General features: G+C 39.6%; 1 protein-coding gene across 4 annotated transcripts in view; it reads left to right on the top strand.

The window, feature by feature from the left end:
• DOK5 (docking protein 5) overlaps positions 1-20,030 on the top strand; it is a 44,506-nt gene that overhangs the window by 14,182 nt on the left and 10,294 nt on the right. For 2 of the 4 annotated variants that reach the window (XM_042801296.1, XM_042801298.1), the window contains exons 2-6: positions 6,606-6,713; positions 17,223-17,337; positions 17,417-17,557; positions 18,308-18,497; positions 19,856-19,991. In XM_042801296.1, the coding sequence (XP_042657230.1) occupies positions 6,606-6,713; positions 17,223-17,337; positions 17,417-17,557; positions 18,308-18,497; positions 19,856-19,991 (690 nt within the window). The remainder of the gene's footprint in view (positions 1-6,605; positions 6,714-17,222; positions 17,338-17,416; positions 17,558-18,307; positions 18,498-19,855; positions 19,992-20,030) is intronic. The other 2 variants (XM_042801297.1, XM_042801299.1) reach the window with 1 other exon arrangement.

The raw sequence follows: 20,030 nt of genomic DNA on the forward strand, positions 1-20,030 counted from the left end.
AGATATGCTCCTCACCACTATGCCATGACTCTGACAATGTGCCCTAGACCACAGCACACAAACTGTCAGTTGCTGAGGATGTTTTGGTAGTAAGTAAATCTCATCTGTGCAGTGAATCCCATGTAATCATGAAGGACCAGGGGAAAAAAAAAAAAAAAATTAGAACAAAGTTGACTTTTACCTAGTGTGCCAAGTGGGAATGCATCTGTAGGCTCCAGCTGTTTGTTGTTTTAAACTAGGGCTGGAGGAATGGCTTTGAGTTCTGAGCCTGAACCATTAAAAACCAAAAATCCTACCTCTGGTTGATGTAATTCCAGTTGGGAGGGAAGGGGTAGAAAGAAAGAGTTTTTGAACAGGAAAGACTGATTAAAATGCCTCATATTTTAGATCAGTAGGCATCTGTTGTGACTTGCATTAGTAAATGTAAGAGTAAAAGAAGGTGTATAGATTGATCAAGATCTGCCAAGCATCTTTTTGTGCGCTGGTCTTATAGCAAGTTCTGACCAGTGCCAAAGCTGGATTTTGTAGCATGATGAAAAAACTTTGCAATACTGAGCAATATTGTGCATTCTGAACAGACACAGAGACAAGATTACAGCTTCATTCCCTATTAGCAGCTGTGGATGACTTCTTAGCGTAAAATATTGTTTCTGAATATGGACGCAGAATGAGGGGAAGGAGTGAGGTTTCTCTCTCCACAAATGTGTTTCTCAGGGGAAGGAGAAATCTAGATTATTTTCTTTAGTCCTCCAGAGAATAAGGTAGCTTGATGTAAACCAACTTTGATTTATGTAGTCATTATAACCTGATCACAACAAATAATGCAATGTCGCTTACTCATAACACACTCACATTAAATGAGTATTCTGGGAAAGTGAAATTGTCTTGTTGCCAAGTGCAGTGGTATCTTTACAGACAACATGTGGACAACTTTGCTGCTTATTTTGCAAAGCCAGTGAACCAGTCTACATTTCTATGCACCATTTAAGTCATGTTCACCACATTTCAGTACAACTTAGATATGTTTACAGCTATGTGACTCTTTCTAGTAATCCATGTACTTGTAATTGTTTTATACTTACATTGTGCTTTTTCAGAATGAAATAGAGCTGAAGACAGATGCCAATATAGGAATGAAGGGGGGCAAGGGACAAAACTGGGCTGGAAAAGTAGTGGCGAGTCATAACCTTATGGAAAAAAAATATTCAAATTAAGTACCTCCATTTTGTGGAGTCACAGAAAGATTGTGGGGTCTTCACTAGAGTCGCACAGTCCCATTCAACATTATACAGAAGGCATCATCACACATGCTGAAACCTAGATCTCTTTACTAGAAAGATGTCCTTCAGCTTTTCATGAAGAAATGGGTACGTAATGGAGATATACTGCTTCAGATGTGTCTGAGAAGTGAATATAATTAAATGAATGAGCTTCAGTCTGCCTTTGGCAATATTTCATTTTTCTAGATGGAAAGCAAAATTCTAGATCCAGTCTCCTCACAAATTTCCCTTGGGCTAAGAATTCCATTTCAGAGCTCTTTACTACCTATTGAATGAGAAGTGACTTACTATGGAATTTTTTTTAAAAATAGAAGAATTCAGGTCCAAACACTTAGCATTAGCTGGCTAATTTCCTGTGTGAACAACTCTGTTGGACGAGACCTTGTACCTGGAACTGCAATTCACTGGAGATTCCCTGGTAAAGTTCAACAGAAATGCTCAAATAATTTTCCATATGCAACAGAGGTACTTCAGTGGGTGAGCTATCTACCAGCCTTGGATAAAGTGGCAGCATTTTTTTTCCTACCAAAAAAAAAAAATTCAGAATATACTGTGAGAAATTTCTTGTGCTATTGTGCCGTGCCTTTACTAGGTTATCTATTTCTACAGGTTATCGGTCACAAAAGGCAAGTTCTCAGCGATAGCTCAGGCTTTCTGGCAAGCATCCTAAGCTTCATGATAGTACTTTTAGCTACTGTTTTGAAAAAGCAAAGTTTGTGTTTATTTGACAGCAAGCTCAGTGTCTCTGTAAATGCAGCTCATTGGAATCTTTGTTTTAGGACAGAGAGCAGAAAAACATAACACAAGAATAAAATAGGGCAGCTTTCCCTGAAGGTTCACTTGTTCACAAAGGAGGAATTTGCCAGATGAGACTCTCTGATACTGTCTCTGACCTTTGTATTCCTCTTAAATGACAAACAAAAAGGGGTGGGATTTTTTGGTCCTGAGGTAAAGTAGACTTGCTTTGCTATAGTGCAGTGAAAGCCACATATCTTAGTTTTTAAAAATAGACAGTTTTAAACATCCTGCACCAAGATATGAAAATAGCCTCCCCCTCCAACTTCTAAATATTTGGCTATTTCCGGATGTTTTTTTAGATCAGTTGCTGAACAAAAGTATTGAGGGGTGAGGTGAACTTGCTTTGGACTGAAATGCAAGTTTTAGTTTATAAACTAAGGTGTTTGTTTCTTGTGTGGAATAGTTTGTGTTTCATGTATAAAGAACGACATTTTAGGCACTCAAAAATCTAGCTCTTTGTTATCTTGCTTTTGTGATCAGTTGGGAGGTGTGGTGAATGCTGACAGGTCTTCTTCTCCACACCCATTTCCAGGACGGACCACAGGTTTGGGTCACCATGTAGGACAGCAAGCCTCTGGTTTCAGTTTCCCTCTCTGCATGAGAGTATTCTCAAACCACAACTGAACCATGAAACCCAGGAAGTCAAAAGAAATTTTTCCACTTTACTCAGCCAGATGCTGACCAGTTCCAGCTGAGGTTAATAGCTCCTTTGCTTCACACTGTATTTCCAGCATCAGAAGGAGCATTGGGATGGCTGAGCAATCCTGCCAGATTCCTAAGGCACAGCACTGAGAGCAGGAATCCAAATACTCAGATTGCATCATTCCTTTGAAGTCATTCCCTCTTTGACTTCAGTTGTGGTAATTATTTATGTGAGCTGATCTTTAGAGCCAAGAATAGAACTGTTTTGACATGACCTTGGACATGCATATTGAATCACCTATCTGGGTTTTGGATGATCTACTTCATAAACAGTTGCATTACTTCCCTCGAGTTTTCTGTTGTTACCTGCTTGGTGGGTTGTTAGAAGCTGAAATTTTCAGGAGAGACCATAGGAAGTAGATGCTAATTTTTGATACCCAAATTAAATTTTGAGTTAGGCTTTCTCAGAAGATCTGTCAGAGAGAGCTTCGTAAGTTTTAGGTGTTATGCAAATGACAGGTATTACAGTTCTCTCAGCACATCAGATCCTGATTTGCTGTTTGGATTATCTAATCACTGTCAGCCCAAGTGTTTGGAGTGGAAGTAATTACAGCAGTACTTTCAACTAATTCCGTTTCATGGAGTAGTAGTGAAAATGTTGATCTGAGGGATAAGTGAGCTAAGTATTCATGACAGAATAGGCACCTAAGCATTTGGGGATGTTTCTTGTTGCTGCTGCCAAAACAGCTGTAACAATGGAAATGGTTCACTTGCTGTCTTCAATTTGAAGAAATACTGACAAGTCTCAGACACATACTAGATCATGATGGCATCAAAGACCTAATTACTTGCCCTGTATTGTAACTCATAACAGGGTCTATGATTAGCTCTCTGTCTTGGGCACATTATCTCTTCTATGCGTTGACTGCGTTGAAGGGCTTTCATTGCTCCTAAGCAGATGCTGCCAAATTGGTTGTTCATAGAATGGTTTGGGTTGGAAGGGATCTTTAAAGGTCATCTAGTCCAACCCTTTTTTTTGTTTTTTTTTTTTAATTGCTTTATTGCTAGGGATTTTGGGTATCATGTAGTTTATACTCTGTTAATACGGTGTTAGATGTTCACCTGCGAGATTTGTGTGTCACGGGAGTGCAGAAATGGGACTGTGATAATTCTTGATGGCTCCATTATCTCATTGTTGAAGGTGCTAAGCAGGTTTCAAATGAGGGGATGTATCTTTTTTCTGAGTTTCTTTATATAAACTCAGCAGAGGGGAGTTAACCATCAGATCACTAACATTAATGGGATTCTGAGACATATGTTCAGGCAAAAAAATTACTCATTGTCTCTAATCAAAACAAAGTACTTTATTCTACTTTAAACTACTGTTGCAGGAGAATCTCTGCCTGGAGATTTCATAAGAGGAGAGAACTGAATAGCTCATACAGAAGGAGGAGGAAGTTCAAGGGAGGAACCTTCATGACCTGACTTTCCTCCAGTTTGCTCAAGTTATCATCATGAATGCCATTTATTCTTCATAGGTGTAGTTACTTGGGTCGTAATGATGATGTCCTGAGGCACTGGCATAATATATTCCCGCCCTGGGACTCTTTTGTTAAATTCTTGTAATATGGGAGTAGAACCAAAATTCAGAGACCAGTATTTGTATTGTAGGCTGGTTTGGCTTTTGCATCCTTGGAGGTACTTACATGTAACAGTTTTGGGGGTTTGTTGTTTTGTTTTGTTTTGTTTTTTTTTCTTTTTTTCTTTCGCCCCTAGCTGTGCCCCAGTTCTGACCTAAATCCAAGAGTTAGTCTTGGATTAGTCATTGCTGAACTGCAGTAATAAATTCCAGTAGCACCAATTTATAGCCATCTACCATGCTTGACTGGAGTTGATTGTTAATAGTACTTATGCTCCTAGTAGCATTTGGAAGGGCAATAGCCATCCTGGATGTGTGCCCTGCTGGAGGCAGAGCAAAACTTTATTTCCTTATTTGTATTAAAATGTTATTCTCCTGTTTTGTCCCCAATTCTATGTGCTGCTGGGCTCACTGTGGCAGTTACAGCTTTGAGATGCTTGGTGACTCAGAGGGGTGCTTCTGATTGCAGATGGTCTGAGTAGGACATCATCATCTTGTTGTTGTTGTCCTCATGTGTGTTGTACAATGTCAAATGCATTGCTAAAGGATTCTGGACTCTTCTATGGGCTTCTAATTGCTAAGTTAAAACTATGGGGTCTTGAAAAGCAAAAGGACTGAATACTCGAACTTTTAACAATCTCTTTTAGGTGGGGTTTTGGAGAGGTTTTTCTTGTCATGTGTGATGAGGTTATTTGGGCCCAGCAAACAAGTTTCTCAGAAAGCAAATGTAGGAAGTCTTTTCCAGTGCAAGTGGGTGCGTATCTGAATTGCTTTTTTGGTGGTAAACCCTCATTTTGGTCAGTGTCTAGTAATTCTTGAACAATTTAATTCAAACCCTTGCATTAAAAAGAGCAGGTTGAGTGGCCAATAAGCTGGAAAATTGGAAGAAAATCTTGATGAGTTCAGCTGGTGCCTGGCATCAGAGCAGCCTGTCCATATGCTAAATGCTTCTGCAACCGAGTGGACCAGGTGTATGAGTTGCCCACATGTGAGGCAGAATAATAAAGCTGGGGGGGGAATAATATGGTTCCCTGAATGTCTTTATAGAAACAGCTAAAAGCCAGTGAAAAAAGCACAGCTAGTCAGCTAACAATCATTTTGAGGGCACAGAAATAAAGTTATAGCTACTTTTCATGGACATATTTGTTTTGTGCTGAATACACGGTTTAGAAACCCATTAAGGTTCAAAGGATGGAGTTGCCTTGTCTGCTGGTTACCTGTTGGGTGCCGGCTTAGTTGGAGGCAGTGAGAGGTTTTGATGAGTCTCATCACTGATCGCTCCAGTGAATTTGTGCTGCACTGGAGCTCTGTCAGAACTGTGAACTACTTGATAATGGCTGATCAGATTTTTTTCTTTGAAGTCACACTAATTTTAGTGGCAGTTTTGTTTTAGTTTTAATTTGCCAGGTGTTACTTTGGAAGTACTGATTAAATGTAGGCTGTGAACAGTTGGCAAGGCTTATAATTCTTTCCTTCTATACAGCCAGTATGTTATCTAAGCTGAGAGCTATGGTTTTGAATGTAAGAGGATGGTAGAAAGTGCACCACAGTTAAAGAATAGGTGGGAAGATTGCAAGAAATGGGGGCAGAAGTTTGAGAGATGAAATGGATCGGTGCTGCAGGTGGAAAGGTGTTTTTTCAACCACTCTGCACAGATGTTCTGCTCCAATTTATATTCAGCTGGACCTTGAAGGCAAAACACCAGTTGTCAGAATGGTCCTGGGTTCTACAGTTAAATGATGTCTTTTCCATTACCCAGTAATTCAATTCCTTCTCCCTTGTGTATCCTCATTTACCTTTATACATGGAATATACACTTAGAGTTTTATCTCTTACTTGTGTGATAGAGGTTCCATTTCTGCATGTCTGGTCAAGGTTTCTTCATGTCTGTCTTCAGCATTCAAGACTGGATCCAGTAACAAATCCACATGGAAGAGTGTTTCACTTCATTTTAAAAAAGCTGTTTCCTAGAAAGTCCTACATTTGCAAGCATAATTACAGCTTTTCTTCCTAGCACCTTTCATGCAAGCATGCACTGTCTTCAAAAGAATTTCTGATGGTATCACAATTCAAAAGAAATAGAATGTAACTATCCATTAACTTGATTTTTATTTTTTTGTCTAAGCTACCGAGAGCCATTCATTGTAGCTCCAGAGCAACAGCTGATTTATGAGTTTAACTTCTATGCAAATATTAGAGATATTCAAGTCATTGGAGATGCCAAGTTTATTCTCTTGTGTTTGTAGATTTACCAGAGATGCTGGTTAGTATTCAAAAAAGCTTCAAGCAAAGGGCCAAAGAGGCTGGAGAAATTCTCAGATGAACGAGCTGCTTACTTTAGATGCTATCACAAGGTAAGACTTGGTAATATGGTTGTTTCTCAAACTTCTTTCTACATACAATCAAGAATAAAATATGAAGTTGTCATGCATTAGTTGGCCTGAAAATTGGAAGTTTTTTTACTATCGAGGTCCTAAACCCACTTGTATATTCCTTCATTGAGTAAAGTAGAGGCAGAGTAGGTGTTCTGTTTTCTATTTTGAAGCAAACATCTTGTTAAGCTAATAGAGAATGACTTTATCTTTAGAGAAGATGTCCTTTCCTCTCCTCAGCCCTTTAAAATTAGAGCTGAAATACTTTGCAATGACTACTACTCTTCATAATTACAGGACCAAACATCTGAGGTAACATGTGAATTCAAAAAGCTGGCTACTTAGAGATTCCCATCTCAGTAGGATTTTGGATCCATGGGAGACAGTAGACAGCTACAGATATGAAGGGCAACATGATATGAAAGCATTTGCTAAATTCACTGGTATTAAAAGGATGAAGTTTTTTCCACTAATCACTTCTCTGGGGTTATGTGCACATTTCATATTCATCTGAGATTTTACATGTGTAATTCTCCTGGGCATGAAGATGAAAATAAGAAAACCTTTAATTTATATTCATTGTTGGCAAAAGCTTAATATATTAGAAGATTAGGAATTACGTGCATAAATTCTTAGGAGTGGGCGAGCAAAGCTCAGCTTGAGGCTGATCTGCACTTACTCACTTTGACATACATTTAGAAGGAAATCTTGAGGGAATACTGAATCTGAATTCAGACTTGTCTGTCTACATGCTGTGTAATTTATAATTTATTGGTCCTAAAACCTGTGGCTATTTGTAATAAGTCATGCCCAGAAATAGTTCCTTCAAATTTATATTAAGCAACTTTCAAAAGTAATGAGAAGTGCATTTTTTTGTTTCATTTGTTGTGTGTTAGGGTTGCACAGTGTGTATAAGATAATTTCCAGCTTTGTGTGAAATGTTGCATTTATATTAGTATGGCTCTGTCAATTATTGATGCAAATTTGTATTTCTTCCATGGTATTAATACATTATATCAGTAGTACATGCTGACTTGAAGTTCAGATTAGGTAATGGATATGAAACCCTAGAGGAATCTAAATGAGGCTGGAATTTTTCTCTTCCAGGAAAATCTGTAGGTTAGGACTTATCACGTATGTAACCTAGCATCAGTTTCCAGCATCCGGATCTGCAGACTAAAGCACTGTAGAAAGTCCCACTACCTTTGAGGGATTTTCAACTTTATTTAAAGCTTAGTCTGTAGTTAACAGTTACTTAATGTTAAACTACTGCTTCTTCTATAAACTTAATCTGGATTTCTCAGGTAGCTTATTTGACAGGAGTAAACAATGGTCAAACTCCGCAATCAGTAACTTGTGGAGGAGTAAAACAAACTGGAATGCAGGACACTTGAATGTATTGTGCACTCCTGAAAGCACTGGTTCCAGCTGGAGTGAAGTGACAGGTTGCATCCTCAGTCTCCTTTTCAGGAACTGGAGGGTGGTGTCTTGGGGTCTGAGACTTACACTGAGTATACTCAAGATGATCAGTCTGAGTTTCTAATTTTTTTTTTTTTGAGTCTTGGACCTACTGAGCTAGACTGCCAGCCCCAGTGCTCTGTGCCCTTCCCCTAAACATCTGTCTGCTTCAGGTCCCAGATATGTAGACCCAAATTATGGGATGCAGTGCTGAGGTTTCTGCCAGAACACCCGTAGTCCTGTATAAAATGGAGAGATGTCTTTTCCCAGCACTGCGCCAGCCTGGGCGCTGTGGGTGAGCTTTCTACAGTGGGGTGCAGACAGGCTGAACAGCTGGGCAGCGATCTCCCTGCCATTTGTGGGAGCCACTCTGGGAACATTGCCATCAGCATTTGTTCTCCATGTTTATCACTCCTCTTTGCCACTCTGTAAATGAAGCAGTGCTAACCAAGCAGAGCAGTTTAAATGTGATTGCTCAGGACAGTGGGTTGGCGCTTAGTCAGTGTTGGTATTTGGCAGTGGGGCTCTGCAGTGTCCCCATTTTTTCGCTGTGATAGTAAATGAGTCTGTGTTCTAGTTCTAGAACATACATGTCAAATATACTAGTTGATGGGTCCTGTTTATTTTTAACAAACCTTTCTGAAAGGAAGCTAATGAATATTAAATAGCATTTTCTGACTAAAATGTGTTAACTTACAAAGAGCACAGGTGGATAAAAATGAGCTTCTTTTTTAAAAAAGCTTTGAAATGTGTGAAATTCTAAGGTGGTGAATGATGCAGCTTCTAACAGTATTAAATATGAGGTGCTGAAAAAGGAGAACATCATTGTTGCTTTATACCACTCTATAATCGAACTGATTCTTATAAAAAGCATACTTAATTATTAATAAAAAAACCCAAACAACTTAATATGGCAGAGTCTTCAGCTAACACTACTTATCACCTGGTTTTGATATATAGTATTAATGGTACTTTGGTACTCTAGACATCATCCAGAGGTCTAGGATAGTCATTGCTGTTGTCTTGACACACATTTGGTCAGCAAGAGCAGCTGGTGTAATAATAGCTTGATGGTGTGTAGAGGTTTTTCTGTGACTATTCTAATTCTGTCCTGGACAGAAGGCTGCTTCTCACTGTCTCTGACAATAAAGTTAATCCTACAAATGAGAAGCCCAGCCAGTCCTGCTAACATGTCAAGTGTCACTGTGTCATAAGCTTGTGCTAATGAATCGAAGGATGAATGCAGTTCAGTCTGATAGATGATACTGTAAGAGGAAAACCTCACTTAAAGATTACCAGCATTTCAGAAATACGGTTGTTAACTTCCTACCTGGGTTCTGAAGTGATTCTCAAATGCTGTTGAAAGCAGCATCAAATCTAAAAAACTGAGGAGCCACTGCTCACCCCATCAATCTCAGAAAAGGTTTAATCCATCATAAAACTGTAAAGGGTAGAAAAAGAAAAATGATGAATGGAGCTAATTTTTCAATAGCACCTGCCTCCTTCACTGAAGTGTTAAATTGTTTCATTTTGCTGCTTTTTTTTTTTTTTTTTTTTTTTTCCTGTGATAAATTAAAGAGCAAATGTTACTTCCATTTATTAGTGGAAAGAGGCTGTCCAGAGCACTTGTTCTGTTGGCACCACGGTGGTACCAGTCACTGGAGCTGAGCTGCTGTGTTCTGAGACCATAAACATCTCCTTGCACCTTAATGCAGTCAAGGTCTCCCCCTTATCCATCTGAAGTCTGGGTCACAAGCAGTGTTTCTGAGATGTCTCAGTGATATTTCTGTTATAATGGGGGTCCGACTTGTTTGCGTTTGAATGCATAATGTATGTGTCCTCTTCTGCAGCCCTGCACCAGGGGCTGAATTTTGACATCCTTGCTGATGGAAGTTTAAAACAGCAAAAGAAATAAGTACTTTTTTTTTTTTGTAGAATATTGACCTTTAAATACTTTCTAATTGTGTTCTATTTTTTAAAAAAATGAAAGGTTAAAGTGTCCTAAAGTACCGGTCATTTGAGAACTGTCATCTGTAGCTTATTAAGTGAACTGGAAATTTGCATACACAAAGCAAATTGCCCACTTAATTCATTTGGTCCCCCAAGGGAGAGCAAATAATTAGGATCCAGGCTACAAAATCTACGCAGAGCGTTGCCTTTCAGGTAGTTGTCTGTTTTTCACTTGTTAAATGTAAATAATCAACCACAAATCGCCATATGCTTTAACAAAATAATATTGGAGGAAGGAAGAAATTCTTATTTCTCCGAGTGACTTTTCACTTTGCAATGTGCCAGAAAAATCCTTAAAATTCCAATACAAACCCAACTAATTGCATACTGCTGACAGGAATATACTGATTCCTCGAGGGGAATCTAAGTTTTAATCCGATTGTATTAATCTTGCCTTGAAACAGCAGAAGTAATTTAAACAGTCTTTCTGTCTAGTTATGGAATAATCCATTTGGAAAATTGAATTGTGTAATTTGTAATTGTTTTCCAAGCTTGCTAATGCAAAACTGTATCGGTAGCAAATTAAATGTTTAAAGTATGACCACTCTGCTAATAACTGGCTGTTAAACATTTATCTTAATGATTACTATCACTTACTATGAATGAAATGTCTAGTTTGAGGCTTTAAAAGAATTAAAGTAACTTGTCAGGATATTTTGGTGTCTTCACTATAATGCCATACGGCAAGGCTCATTGCAAGTTTGCAGTGCAGGTGCGTGTCCTTCCACATGGAAGGACAGATCTTGTCCATTTGTCTGCTGAACCTGTGAGTGAAGGAGAGTAATGGTGAAAACTGAGTCTCTAAATCTGGTAGTTGTTCCTGGCTTTAATTTATTCTAATAAGGCAGTGTTGGACTACACCAGGGCTGTGGTAAGTGTGTGTGATTCTGTATGTGAGCAAGTGAAAACTAGCAGCTGATGATTTTTCCAACTGAAGAAAGGGAGATATAGGCATGGCTGTAGATTTTATTTGTGTATATGTATTTACATTTTTTACTAAATATTTTTAAAACTGTATAAAATGTCAGTATGTTATGTACCTATCTACTTAATAAGTTAGATATGTACTGGCAAATCCTATAAGCAGGACTGGGCTGGAATTGAAGCAGCATTTTCCATTAAATGTTCCCCTGGCATATCCTGGCAAGCATTCTACCTGTACTCATCATGGGAGTTTTCAGGAAGCCAAGACAGAACCATGAAGTCCTTAATTAAGATTAAAACCCAAAATACTTGAAAACCATTGAATGTGGCAGTTATGTAGGCAATAAATAAACTCCTTTGTGCTGTGCCCTGAAAGGCTACCTGTATTTGAGAATTATGTACCAATTCAAACAATAATTTGAATGCTAAACACCCTTTTTAGTGAACTGTGTGTTTGGCATATTTTTGAAGGGAATGGGAATAACGGAAGAATTTTTGTCTGAGTGTATCTGGTCAGGGTGAAGCTCTGTGCTGTCGGTTGGGAAATGAATGATTAATCCCCGTTCTTAGTTCAGAACTCTTACCACACAGCTCTGCAAGTATTTAGCTTTTAATCTAAAGAAATGCATTTCAATTGTATGGATTGTCATCTTAACATAAAGGAGGCTTGAAAGTAAAGGGGAGCAGAGAAGTATGCAAAGGGAGGTCTGTAACCCCTAACAAAATATAATTATTCTTCTTGTGATTTCTCTGTTAATACTGTCTTAGGTCTGATATTTGTGGTTTACCCACCTTTTTAGAATTAAGTTTATAAATATACATTATTTACTAATCTTGCACAGATAAAACAGAAATTAAACTAAAACCCATGAAAAGACTGTTTTGCAAGAGCCTGACAGGAGGAGAGTTTTTTAAAAACTGCAAAAAAACACACACACAAAAAAAAAAAACCACGAACCAACAAAAAGAAAACTTCAGCCTCAAATATTTGCAGGTGTTTGGTATCTGCTCCTGACTCCTTTCCAAAAGCACAGTAGAGGGGATGTTAGCAGCCTGCCACTCCTTCAGTGTGAATTTGGTGCATATGTGCCAGGCAATTTGAACAATCTGTTGCACAAGGGTGAGCAACAGGAAGGCTATTTAGGCACCTGGGATAATGATGGCATTTTGAAGCACCTTGCTGGGTGACACAGCAGATCAGCTACCAAGTGATCTTTAGACAACTTCTCCCTTGGGAGCACCGGTGCACTGTGGAGCCTTGGCAGCAGGAATAGCTTCTTGGCTGAAGCTGGATCTTGCCCAAAGGGGCTATTACTGTGCTAGAGTACCTCTGAACCTCTGAGAGGTGAAAATTCAGCCCCAAAATGGAAGAGAGGGCAGCTGCTTATTGAATGTATTTTTGCCAGACATAAAAATCAGGTGCCACAAGATTGTGTACCCAGGATAGAAGACATGCATGAGCTGAAAGACTGAATGGAAGCAACTCTTCTACATGCTAACACTTGTACCACTGACTTCAGAAGGAGTCCCAGAGTGCCAGATTTTGTCCCTCTGTTAATCAACCTGTGTCTGCTAGGTCTGGTACTGAAGACAAACATAGTCTGAAACTATCAGGGAGGAGATTAAAGTATGTGCATATTACTGGAGACATTCAGACCTGAGTGAGAGATCAGAACTGGGGGCTACTTGTCTGCCACACTTCAAAGGGAGATGCTTTGGTGCAGCTCTGAAGAAGCAAGTGCCATCAGGAAATCTTCAGATGCGTGTGAGGACTTTGAGACCGTGCCCTGTGAAATGTCGTTATACAAGAGCTCTCAAGCAGTCAATACTGCACAAAATAACCCAAGAGCTACTAAATGTTGGAGCTAGAATTCCTCCAAATATAAATACCCTTTTTTTCCCAGTTCAAAGCTAAAACATGAGTTACAAAGGATTTGATGATCAGTAAAATTAATGACACAGTACTATTGATTTCAGTATTTCTTCAAGTTATCACCCAAGAGGTGAAATCACCTGCATTTTTACTTGACCAGGCTGTAAGCCAGGGCTCTTGGAGTGTGTTTTTGGTACATGGCTGCTGTGCTTTGCTGTGCAGCGAGTCTGCAATCACACGGGGCGTAAGGGGATTCCTGTAACTATCTGACTTACTGAGCACTGCTGCAGCATATGGACTTACGTTGGGACCCCGTCCTGTCCCTTCTCCCAGCATGTAGCACTTGAAGGTCCGGTGAAGTGATGAAGAAGGGACTTAGGATAGACCTTTATAAACACACTAAAAAAAATAATCCTCCTATAATTAAATTGTTCATGTTCACCCCATCTCTGTACCCCTTTTTCCTTCCTCCCTTCCCTGTACACCCATCCTGCACACCCAGGGAAGAGCCCATCAGTCTGAGTTTCCCTTCCACAAACACCCAGGTCAGTGGCACACTTGTGTGCTCTCTGTCATCATCCTCTGCTCTTATGTTGACTCAGGGAGAGTTTTTGCTTAGAAAGATGAATTAATTGCTGGTTGGCACCCCAGAAAAGCAAAATAGACCACTGTGAATACTGCAAAGGCAATAGATGAGGGAATAAATAATGTCTTGGTTAACCTGCATTGTCTTCTTCATAACACAGTATGCTTAGAGGGGGTACAGTAATAAAAAGCAAATGTAGGTGAAGGTGTATTGAAATTAAAACAAATTTTTCTGTTCAGAAAGATGAACTTTGGGACTTCAAGCATGAGTTGTTTCTTGCTATATCTCAATTGGAATATATTACTCTGCATTTGAGATTACAAAGAAGTACTTTGCTGCAGTAACTAACGGGCTTTTGAGAGGAATTTATGATAAGAAGGGAAAAATTATTTCAGCTCCAAAATAATGGTGCTTTTATATTAGTGCTCTTTTTTGTATTTAGTAGTTTCTAAAGGGCAGGAATTGTGAGTTATGCTGTCTTGAGGTCAAGCCACCCAGCCACCATACTCCTGGACACCTTGAGTTTTGCACAGCTCCCTAATGGTTCACTGAAGTGACGGTAGCAAAAGTGGGTGGAGGAGAGGCGAGATTGCTGTGCTGGGCCATAGGATGGAGGAAGAGCTGCTGTGTGACTTTTGGTGAAACTTTTATTGACTGAGAGACCTAAGGAAAGAAAATGCTTGGTTGCAAGGCATATCTGTGGCTGCTGTCATACTCTGTGTGCCGGGTGGATCTTGTGGGGATGACCAGCTGCTTCTGGTGTGAAGCCCTAGCCTGGAGGGAGACTGTAGGTATCTGAGGAGCAACTCTCAGTCCCTGCGGCTGGGTTCAGCGGTGGTGCAGTCCCAGAGCTGCAATGTGGATATGACTCATAAGCATCAGTGTGCCAGGCTGGAAGGCTTTGGGTGCGTAGGGGTGAGCTGGAGATTAGAGTTCAGAGACTGGAGAGTACAGGATATCTCTAGTAGTACAGAAATGAGAGGAAATGGGTGATGAATACTCTGTGCCAGGGATGTAGAGACTGCAGAAGCTCATGTAGGTAGGTTGGCCGGTAGTTGCAGCTTGCAGCCCTAATGAGAATAAAACATGACAACTTGGGGGCTAGAGTGTAGTCTTAGGGATGATAGGTGTGGTGAATGTAAGATGTACAAGGTTGGAGTCATAGTAAAAGAAACAGTGATCAAAAATGTCCCTCCCTTACTGTAGGCAGACAAAGCAAATGTTCTATTCCTGTCCTTCTCACATTCCCAGCAGTGTTATGAACGTCTGCTCCCATCTGGCCTGGAGGTGCATGGCAGTCTGAACACAGGGTCATTAGTGATATTGTTTGAGTGGGTTGTTTTTCTTTCGCAGCCCTGTGCAGTAGCAAGCAGCCACCCACACGGTGAAGTGCCCTTGGCCTCCCTTGCTGGGGTGTAGGGTGTCTCCACGTGCCACCCATCACTGGGGGTTGACGGGGGGCATGGGCAGCAGCCGACCAGTTGGTACTTCTGAGCCTCCCAACTGCTGAATGTGCTTTTGGCTCCTGAGCTGGCATGGAGAGGCAGTGTGCTGTTCCCTGACAAATATAAACCTTTCATGATCTCTCTGAGCCCTGTCACAGCATCCTTGGGATTCATCACACTAGAGGCAATTACCGGGAGATCCGGCAGTAGGACTGTGACATGCCTGATTTTAAGAAATGAGCTTTCCATTAGGACAAATCCTAGATAGCTAAATGATTCATTACCAAAATGTATGCGTACGTTCTGCTTCTGCTAACTTTTGTACTCGTAGGTACAAAATTTCATTAGTATGTTCACTTGCAGAAAATGTAAATGTGCTTAGTATAAATGTCAAGGTAGTTGCTGTCCTGAATGAAAAAGTCTAGAGCTCTTTTTCCTCTTGTATTTGAATCTTTTCTTGGCATATGAGAAAAATATGAGAGTTGAACTTGGCATCTGGCAATTTGTGCTTGACCTGTCATGTGCTGAACACGATGGGAATAGGTTATGACAGATTTGTCATATTTAACAATGAGTTTGTCGCTGTCTCGTTAGCACTGGGGGATGTGCTTCCATCACAGGATTTCCTGGAAGAGTAAAAAATGCTCATGCAAAATTAAGCACAATTAGGAAGTCTCAATTTTGACACTTCTCAAATCTTGAACCTGGAGGCTATAAAAACCTGAGTTCTAAATTTGACAGCTATGCAGAAGGTTTGGTGTGTTCCCCATGGGATATTCCTTCCATTACTTTCTTCTGCTACTGCCTACAGAATGCATTTCCAGACATTGTATCTGTTATTTATTTTTATTTTGGGGAGATATTGCCCACCAACTGCTCTTTGTTCCTTCCATTCACAGTAGGGTTACCTTTTCAGGGATCTTCCTTGAAAATGTGATTTTTGGCTGTCTGTTCTCCTATGCTGGAAGGGAGTAGGCAATAAACTGACTCCAAGAAGAAAGCAATTTAGGATGAAGGGCCAGAAGAGATGCAGCAGGTGTGCTGGTGAACCCAAGATGCTCTAGAGCATCTGTTGTATAGGTTTCTGTTGCTGGACCCTACCACACTGGTAACTCTTTATACTTCCTGAGTCTTACCTATAAGAAAATTGCTGCATTTCTTTGTTTAGAGTTGATAAAGTTTGATAGGAGACTGTTTCACAGAAGTAATGACACCAAAGTAGTGAAGTTGTTAGGTTGTACAGCTTTGAGAACATTTCTGTTAAATTCCCCCTCTTTCTCTCTTCAACCCCTACCATGTAAAAAAATCATTGAAATGTTTTCTGATAATGAACATTTAAATATAACTTCTTGATTTCCTGTTTAGGTGCTAGTGTTTATATTAAAAGAAATTTAAATAATGAAGAGTTCCTCCTCAGTCAAATTTAGGAGTGTTACTTATCATTGTGAGGGTGAAAAGTGGAAGTTAGAAATACGAATCAACTGTAGTCTGTATTTACTAAAGCTATATACAAGGTAACAGATACATGTGTATTTTTTTGGTGTGAAAGCTGTTTTTCCAATCAGTTTTTGTCAACCAAGCAACAGATGTCTGTGAATCTTTAAAGCTAAAAAGCTTTCTAATAATCAAAACTATGTGTTGTGTGGTTTTTTTTTTTTTTTTTTAATGGACCATTCTAACAAATCCTCAACTTTTCATCAAAAAAATAATTTAGAGAGCAGCCCTTCACCATACTTACAGTTTTGTCCTCCATGATGAAAGCTGTATTGGAATTGGACTTGCTCCTACAAATGGGTGAATCCTTTAGTTTTTTATCTTCACCTCTCTTTGCTTTTGCTACATAAGGTTGGTCTTTCTCATGTCCCTCATGTAAATATTTATTAAACTGGAGTGAGTTTTGATTCTGCCTGCCTCTTAGCTAAAATCCTGTTCAGATGGTGTTGCACTGAAGCTCGCCTACAGACAAGAGAGAAGTGAAGGACGTGGCTACTTCATCATCCAAGGTCTTCAAGTTGATTGTCTAAGGTGATTCATGTCAAGGCTCCATTTCTTTAAGAGCAATCATAGGCATGTTCATGCTCTCCTTTTCTCTGTCCTTTGCAACACGATATAATTCTTTTCTCTCCCTCTTCAGTCAATAATGGATGTATAGCTTTTCAAGCTCCTAATTAAAACTCCAAATTGTGCTTTTTCAGGTCACAGAGCTCAATAATGTGAAGGATATATTACGAATGCCAAAAAGCACAAAGAAGCATGCTGTTGGAATTTATTTCAATGATGACACATCGAAAACCTTTGCTTGTGAGTCAGGTGCGTAAAATGGCAACGCACATTAGAAAATATAAGAGCATTAATTGTGAAATTATAAATGTATTATACCTACACACAGATTTTCTGGGCATTTATACAGAACTTGAGGCAGATGAGTGGTGCAAGGTGCTGCAGATGGAGTGTCTTGGAACACGAATTAATGACATTAGCCTTGGAGAGCCTGACTTGTTGGCATCTGGAGTAGAGAGGGAGCAGAGCGGTAGGTACAGCAATATTGACCTTTTAAATCTTTCACTGCATTATTTTAAAGTCTTTGGGGCTGTGCATATGAATATCAGAAATAAATTGGAGCAGATTTGTTTTTCCAAGTCGTCCTTCCTGTTTTGTGGGGATTGTTTTTGTTTGTTTGTGATTTTTTTGGCTTTTCTGTTTTTTAATTGCTACCAGAGATAATAAGTAAGGTAACGAGAATTATTTTGGTGTGGTACTTTTCTTTCTCAGAAAAGTTAGTTGATCTTGGAGATGGAGATAATCTTTTGGTGTGTGTTTTCTTGTATGATGTCTGCACAGCAGTTTCAGTCTGTGACTGAGCTCTTTGGCAGCATTGTAAAGCAAATAATAAATAATAGTAATTGCATGCAGAACCTGAGCCCATGGATACTTTATTTTCCTATGCAAATTGACTAATTACATGCATAAATGCAATTGCAATGTATTTATTCATGCACACAACTTCATTAATTGTTTGCAAATATCAGGATTATGATAGTGCAGTTCTCTTCCATGTCTGAATGCACACGCAAATGTTTGACACCCTTTGAGTTCAGCATTCTGACTTTTTGAGTCAGAATTTACTGAGTTACTGGAAGGAATTGAGTCTCTGTTTTTGAATGAACTGTTCTAAGTGGAAATAAGATCTTGTATTAGAGATGGAAAGTAAGAAATTCCTTTAATGACTTGCACATTTAATGGGCAGGGATTTTAGACTAACCTTTTGTTTTTCTCCCAGAGAGATTCAATGTGTATTTGATGCCATCCCCTAATTTAGATGTGCATGGGGAATGTACCTTGCAGATAACATTTGAGAATATCTGTCTTTGGGACATCCAGAATCCCAGAGTCAAACTCATCTCTTGGCCATTAAGTGCCCTCCGACGCTACGGGCGGGACCCCTCTTGGTTCACCTTTGAAGCAGGGAGGTAGGTGTGTGTTGACTATATTGCATTGCTTTCCTTGGTGGTGCTGGATGATGCTCTAGAGCAGTTCTGAAGGTTGTTGAAGGACATGAGAGCTTGTCTTCGGACAGAGTCTAGTCTGTGTCCTCTGATAAAGAAAAATAATAAAAAAAAATATTGAAACATATATAAAACCAAGTAAAAACCCCTCTTAATCCCAGGTTACAGCTTGAATGGAAGCAGCTGCCAAATAACAGTGCCTGAGGATGGGGATGGGAGAGCTGAGGTATCCCAGGGGATTGCAGGGTGGAGGCTGACAGCATTGTATATTACTGTATAAGGGTTGTTCTTAAATAGAGCTGTATATGAGCCAGAGAATTGGATGGACAGATCTGGGAAGAAAGGGTGAACATCATTCCAGAATTTGCACAGCGTGGGCCTTTGGGGTTCTGTACTAGGAGAAGTGGAGTTTGAAGTTGAGAGTAGTGAGTGCCAAGTTGTTTCCTAAAAGCAAACTAAAGTAATGGAGAAGGGACTCCTGTTTTCCATTTATTATATTCCTGTTTTCCATTTTTTTCACCAATGGATTTTTAAGACATTCAAATGCAATTCCTTGTTTTAGATAAGTTGTTCTATATAGCTTCCTGCAGCTCAGTCTTAGTGAGCTGAAAGTCTTTGGCTGAAGTTGGAACACTTGTTTACTGAAGTAAATTATCAAATCCTTTCTAAGGAATATGGATGTATTATTTTAGATAGGCACATTAAAGAATTACAGTAGGAAAAGGAAACAGATCGTACAATTAAATTATCTGGAAAGGGAAGAGGCATTTAAATGTCCATCCTTCATATTACTGCAGAATTTAGTCCTCTGGGGAGGGGAAAGGATACATTTTTATTTAGCTGATCATGCATTAGCCATGATAGGACAGTGCAATTGGGATGCTGAGGATATGTATTTCTTGTTTCAAGTGGAAGACAGAACTCTGCAAAACTCATTACAGGTGGTGTTAAAAGTCTGAAAGGGGAAGACAAATTTATCCTACCTGGCATAGATTCTAGACTGCGTCTAAATATTTAAAGTCTGGGTCTTGTGCATGAACTCTCTAGAGTTTAAGCATTTATGGTAGATCAGTGGTACTCAGCTGAGTCCATGTTTGTCAAGAGCAATACAAATATGGGCTAAAATAGTAAGATTGGACCAGGGCTGCTAAGACCCATATGCAAAGTCTTTTAGATAACTTTTTTCCATATTTCAACAGCCTTTGTTTTCTTACTGCTTGTGCAATGGTGCTTCTAGAGCAGCATGGTAAAGTTTTTCTTGTTCGTGGTGACCTGTAAACTTAAATCTCACAAGTGGATCCCATCTGTTCTTGCTTTGGCAGGATGTGTGACACAGGAGAAGGACTATTCATCTTTCAGACCAGAGATGGGGAAGCGATCTATCAGAAGGTTCACTCGGCTGCTTTGGCCATAGCAGAACAACACGAGCGCTTGTTGCAGAGTGTGAAAAATTCAATGGTACGCCTGCTCATTAGGCTTGTTATTTCCCATGGGGCA

Source organism: Tyto alba, unplaced genomic scaffold (genome assembly GCF_018691265.1).
Source record: "Tyto alba isolate M040663 unplaced genomic scaffold, T.alba_DEE_v4.0 Super-Scaffold_33, whole genome shotgun sequence".
Lineage (NCBI taxonomy): Eukaryota > Metazoa > Chordata > Aves > Strigiformes > Tytonidae > Tyto > Tyto alba.